Genomic DNA, 6,129 nt, shown 5'->3' on the forward strand with positions numbered 1-6,129 from the left:
AAAAAAACACCCAGAGCCGGCGATCTCACAGGCCCAGATACAGTGCACAGTACACCCCTGTTAAATTGACGAAATTCAGCTTCCTATTGTTGATGGCATCCACACAGCCCTAAGCTATGTCACTCCCACTACGTACAAATCGCTTTTTACCACCACACATGCTTGACACCATCTAATGCAAATTTGTTCATCATGGTCTCATCAGATTCAAACAAACTAAGGATATGGGTTACTGGAACCAAGTCCTGTTATCCAATGACACCAAGATAAAGAAATTTGCTTTAGATGGTGTCAAGCATGTGTGGTGGTAAAACGTGATTTGTACAAAGAACGGTGTGTGGATGCCATCAACAATAGGAAGCTGAATCTCATCTCTCTAAAAAGAAACATGCTTGTCAACATGTACTGTGACTACTGAAGCAGGTCATGATACTCCCTATAGGACTTAATTCAAATCTCACACACACCAATTTTAGCCAGGTGCAGACCCAAAATGTAAAAGTTCAATGTAATGCAAGGATGAAACGCACATCGATGACCTCCCTTTTAATCCCTTTGAATTTCGAGACGTTTCGAGTGGTGTACACACCGATGACCTCCCTTTTAAGCCCTTTCAGTTTCGAAACATACTGAACATGGAACATGAACGGCATAATTAATGCCGTAACATAATTAATGTTGGGTATTTATTCAGTGGCCGGGACCTGGCACACCTGTGCCCGCAACTGCGCCCGCATGGTCTGTACTGAGGACCTCACAGGCCCGGGAATCTCGTATATGCATGACTGAAGGAATTCCCAAACCTGGGCACAGACCTTAGGATACATAACATCAAATACATAGAATGACTTAAAACAGACATCAACGGCCTCGGGTAGACTTTTGGTTTCAACTGCCATGGCATTAATTACAACATACGCTTGGCAGCACTCATGCTCAAGGTTGGTTAGCATCAGGACACATTAATTATGCCGTTCATGTTCCATGTTCAGTATGTTTCGAAACTGAAAGGGCTTAAAAGGGAGGTCATCGGTGTGTACACCACTCGAAACGTCTCGAAATTCAAAGGGATTAAAAGGGAGGTCATCAATGTGCGTTTCATCCTTGCATTTACTGTTACCATGAACTACACACATAACTCTTCAACAGTAGCCTAGGCGAACAATCCACCCGTCATCATCAACTTGATTGTTGTTGTTACTGATTGATTTCCGGCCATTTTGCACCAAGGTTCATAGTTTGTCCTTTTCTGTGGCACAGAATGCAAAAGGAGGACCGCAAACAAGTAAAGGATGACAGATATGGGTTTAGAAACAGTCTTTTTTCCCACGTGAATTCATGCCCTCTGGCAAGAAAAAACCCTCACAGATGCTATACTTTTGTTGTGGTTGTTGTTGTTGTTTTCCCCAACCAATCTTCTTCCTTGGTCACACCAGTTCTTTGCTTTTGAGAATGCCTGGCATAGTAGGCCTGTGGTGTGGAGCAGGGGTTTCCAACTGGTTCTGACCCATCAGGGGCCACCATTTACAGTGAGTAGTCCGCGACCCACTGTGTTTGCGCAAGTATGTATATTTGTATTAGTTACACTGCGCAGCGAGTCACAGACCACCAGCACTACCTCCACGGCGCACCAGTGGGCTGCGGACCATTGGTTGAAAACCCCTGGTGGTGTGGAGGATCACTAGCTGGCTCTCACCAGAGCTGTGTAGTGTAGTTCTGCTTAGCTCCACCAGGGGGCTCTACCAGCTACACACACACACACATGCCCGGTCCTATTTGGATTGGGAAGCTCTCCTGCCAGAAAATTGCCCGCACAATTGTGGTGTTTATAACAATGGCGGCTTGCATTGAGGAGTCGTGTGGCAACTCTACCCCATACGCAGGGCGGTTTAGAAGGAATTTGTTGAAGGCGAGGATGGACAATGTATCCATGCCCTCTGAAAACGAATCCAATGTGCGCTCTCCCAGGCCTAGTGGAGCTCGCGAAGCTGTGCGGCACTACAGGTCTGGCGAGAGTCAGGCTAGAGCATCACACCACGATTGGGAGGAAGTGGGTGGCGGAGTTCTTCCTCCTGGTCTTCCGTCCCCGTAGCGGCCTCCCGTTGGCGCTCAGGCTCACGAACATCTGGCGCTTCCTGTTCCGCCACTCGGCCGAGGCGTACGTGTTGTAGCCGTTCTCCTCGATGCGCTCCTTCAGCTTACAGTTCATGCCGTACTCTCGCTGCGGAAGAGAAGAGAAGAGAAGAGAAGAGAAGAGAAGAGAAGAGAAGAGAAGAGAAAACAATAAATCGCAAAGTAAAAGTTAAGTTCCCCCTACAACCTTTGTTTTCTCACTGTGGAGGAACCCAGACAACGTCTCTAAGGTCATGCCACACACTGGCTGCAGAAGAGAAGAGAATTATAGACCACATTATAAACATTAAACATTGCCCTAAAAATAATTTGGCATTGTGGAAGAGCAACTCCTAAAAGTCCTTTCAGGAATCTAACATTTCTGATAGGTAGCCTACCTATAAACATACAGCTTACAGTTCATGCCGTACAGTGCACCACAGCTGTTAGCCCCTTAATGCGCGCCGTACCTCCAGTGGCACGCTGTAATAGTCATTGAAATGTAACTACCATAGCTAGGCCTGTCACGATAACAATTTTTGCCAGACGATAACGATAACAAGAAATTATTGCGATAATCGATAATATTGTCTCTCTCGCCATTTTCAAACAATATAATGTGCAATAAAAAACACTGCTATGCAAGGTGCGGCCTCCTTCTTGAAACATTGAATTTAACATTTGGGCCAGCAGACTCAGAGGTTTAAATAATTAAGATTGACGCCTGCTCCAAGAAGAAATGTGTCAAACAATATAATGATGTAAAAATGCAATAAAAATGTGACTACACCCCTTCACATTTTTAAAGCATCATATATATATATATATATATATATATATGTTTTTAAATACATTCTCATAGAGCACAATAGGCTCTAAATAGGCTTTTTTTGTATTTATTCTTAGGGTAAGTTATATAGGCTAGTCTTTCTTTAACATTTTTTGTTATTTATCTCTCAAGCACACTGAATGGCTTATAGGCCTATCCATGGTGTGATGTAAAATAACCTACTGGTGGGGTATTGTTAATTCACAAATTATTACTTAGACAGCTTATTTCAAACAAATGCACGTTGTTACTAGCTAATTGTCAGTCAAAACCCAAATCAGCCCTGTTAAAGGCATTTCAACATCAGCGAAAAGCAAAAGAGCATGAACAGATGCACAAGTTCCAGGTGCAGGCAGCTCTCTCTCTCTCTCTCTCTCTCTCTCTCTCTCTCTCTCTCTCTCTCTCTCTCTCTCTCTCTCTCTCTCTCTCTCTCTCTCTCTCTCTCTCTCTCTCTCTCTCTCTCTCTCTCTCTCTCCGATATCCTTGACTGGAACAAGTAGCAATTCTGCGCACTTAAAGTCCTTTATGAACGCCCATACATTGATTCTTATGAGTTATGACAAAGATTCTGCCTACTCATATTGTTAGGTCTAAATAAACAAGAAATATAGCGAAAATCACAAAAAGAACAGACAACGAACGTCGGGGTAGGAGGCGCATTGAAATAATAGTGGAAACTCGGCGAGGTTTAAAATAACAGCCTCAGAGCAAGTTTGTCGCGACGGTACCACTATTTCATGTTTGCACAAACACGTCTTCGTCGTGGATATTGGGTTGCTGCGCATGTTTCAAAATGAACATTTGCCTCCGTGTTGGAGCTGTTCATTCCCCCCTCTGAGGAACGTTGCAGATGCGCTGACTGACACTGGAAGAATATTGCGCTCCTAGTCTCTAGCGCTGACTCTTTGTCGAGGCTTATAAGCGACGCGCGGGAACACCAGCGTTCTATTTCAAAGACGCAAATAGCCAGATCAATGCACTTTTTTCCAACCAGAACTGCACTGAAACTTAAAATTACACCAACATTTAAGCGTCATTGCGCTGCGTTGGCCTATAAAGCGCCATCAGTAGTCTTACGGCTACGGTAGAGAAAGGGAGAGAGGGAAAACAAAACATCACGCAAATAACTTATCGTTACTTATCGGGGCCAGAAAAGTGATCGTTCTTGTAAAAAGTTATCGTCCGATTTATTGACTTATCGTATATCGTGACAGGCTTAACCATAGCACTACAATACTATGACACAACACAGGCCCTTTGGTAATGCACTACGACTTGGTCACTACCATACTGGTAACAACAAATTTATGAAGCCCTTAAGGGGTTAAAACACATGGCAAATATAACGTATATATCTGTTGTCATGCAGAAAAAATGTCTGAAGTCAGAGAGAGAGAGAGAGAGAGAGACAGAGACAGATAGAGAGAGAGTTTATATACTCACAGCGCCATAGACGTCCCCTTTCTTGTTGATCGCCAAGTAGTAGTTGCTATGGAGACCCCTGACGGCCACGATGCCAACATCAACTGACGTGATCTCCAGGATACCTGGGAAGTAAACAAACAAAATGTTTAGGAAGGGGGAGATATGTGCACTTAAATCGTTTCATCCTTGCATTACATTGAACTTTTACATTTTGGGTCTGCACCTGGCTAAAATTGGTGTGTGTGAGATTTGAATTAAGTCCTATAGGGAGTATCATGACCTGCTTCAGAAGTTCTTTTTGCAAGGTACTCCGGAATGTTGGTGCCAACCTGTACAGAGAGAGAGAGAGAGAGAGAGAGAGAGAGAGAGAGAGAAAGAGAAAATATTAATGCAAGTGTGAATGTAGTTTTGCTTAAAAACTTTTATGAAATTCCATGATATTCCAGAAGTTCCATGACCCGTGGGAACCCTGCTATTATAATTGTCTTATATTGTAATGACTCACATTCTTTTCTTCTATCTATCTTCTGTCTACATGTTAATGTTTCAATGTGAAATGTTCACTTGTATTTATTACCATCTCTTATTGTGACCAGTCCATCACTGTTACCCGCCCTGTCTTGCACTTTATGTCAGTCTGTAAAATGTCAGTCCTGTGTACAGGGCCGGTTCTGGCTTATTTGGTGCCCTAGGCGAGTTCTGGCAACCCCCCCCCTAACCTTTGAAAGAAAAAAAAAAAAAAAACCTTTTTCATACCTTACAGAACAGAAGAGTAATAGGCTACCGGTAGTAAGCTTAACTACATAGCTTCAAGAACAATAATTGTTTTGCATCAAAAGGAATTTCTGGTTCTTTTTGACAGGCGATCAACACATCAGATTGAGTCGCATGAAAGTAGCTTCACTGTGTGGTGTGTTGGATGTGATGGTGGTGCCCCCAACCCCAGATGAGAGGGAGGTTATCAATATGTTTGAATTAGAAAAGTAGGCTATGTGTAGCAGAATATGAGCAACAAAGATTGAAATACATGACATGTTAGATAAGGTTAGGTAAAAGAATTAACTTATCTTTGGTTACTTAGGCCTAAGTGTTTAATCCTGCCTTAAAAAAAAAAAGAAAATGCAAATGACTGGACATGGCTGAATAATAATGCAAAATACTTTTAGTTTTAACGATTTACAAATGCAAATCAACTTAATTCATTAATGTCATTTTGGTGGCTACTATGGACTATATTGTCTGTGTCTGTAGATATATGGGTTCTAGGTTTCTCAGCTGTACAGTCATATCTCCTATTGGGCTATTCTCAGAAAAAAAGACTGCCTTGCTTCATCATCAAGCTCAAGTTGTTCTGTCCATCACCAGAGAGCAGTGTTATTGTTAGCCTTCAATCAATGACTAGAATTCCACTGAAAACTAAAGCCCATTAACAGATTGTTAAAAGCCATCAACAAGCCATTATGTGACATATTATTTAACGATCTCACAATCATCATGAAAACGGCACCTTGAGATGTTAATGTAGACGTAAAACGTACCAATGACAGGAATTATACACCCAATACTAAACTGCAGCTAGTGGGATGAAACTTGCTGCTGTTTGCATGCAAACTGCCATCTTGCTAGGCGCTATTTGAGTCACTTTAAGTTGAACACAGCGCCAATGTCAATACCTTTTGCATTGTTTTTTTTTCATCGGAGATAATATCAGTTAATATGTAGGTGGTGTTTATAAGTAACCCGGCTCCTCTTAGCTAAACATT

The 6,129-nt window shown here is 42.3% G+C and overlaps 1 protein-coding gene across 1 annotated transcript in view; it reads right to left on the reverse strand.

Moving 5' to 3' along the window:
- Nucleotides 1–1,071: 1,071 nt before the first annotated feature.
- LOC134443987 (fibroblast growth factor 10-like) overlaps nt 1,072–6,129 on the reverse strand; it is a 5,837-nt gene continuing 779 nt past the window's right edge. Inside the window, exons 2-4 of the mRNA XM_063193484.1 lie at nt 4,647–4,777; nt 4,385–4,488; nt 1,072–2,221 (exon numbers count right to left, since the gene is read on the reverse strand). Coding sequence (XP_063049554.1) covers nt 2,030–2,221; nt 4,385–4,488; nt 4,647–4,777 — 427 coding nt within the window. The 3' untranslated portion in view covers nt 1,072–2,029. The remainder of the gene's footprint in view (nt 2,222–4,384; nt 4,489–4,646; nt 4,778–6,129) is intronic.

This window comes from Engraulis encrasicolus, unplaced genomic scaffold (assembly GCF_034702125.1).
Source record: "Engraulis encrasicolus isolate BLACKSEA-1 unplaced genomic scaffold, IST_EnEncr_1.0 scaffold_41_np1212, whole genome shotgun sequence".
NCBI lineage: Eukaryota > Metazoa > Chordata > Actinopteri > Clupeiformes > Engraulidae > Engraulis > Engraulis encrasicolus.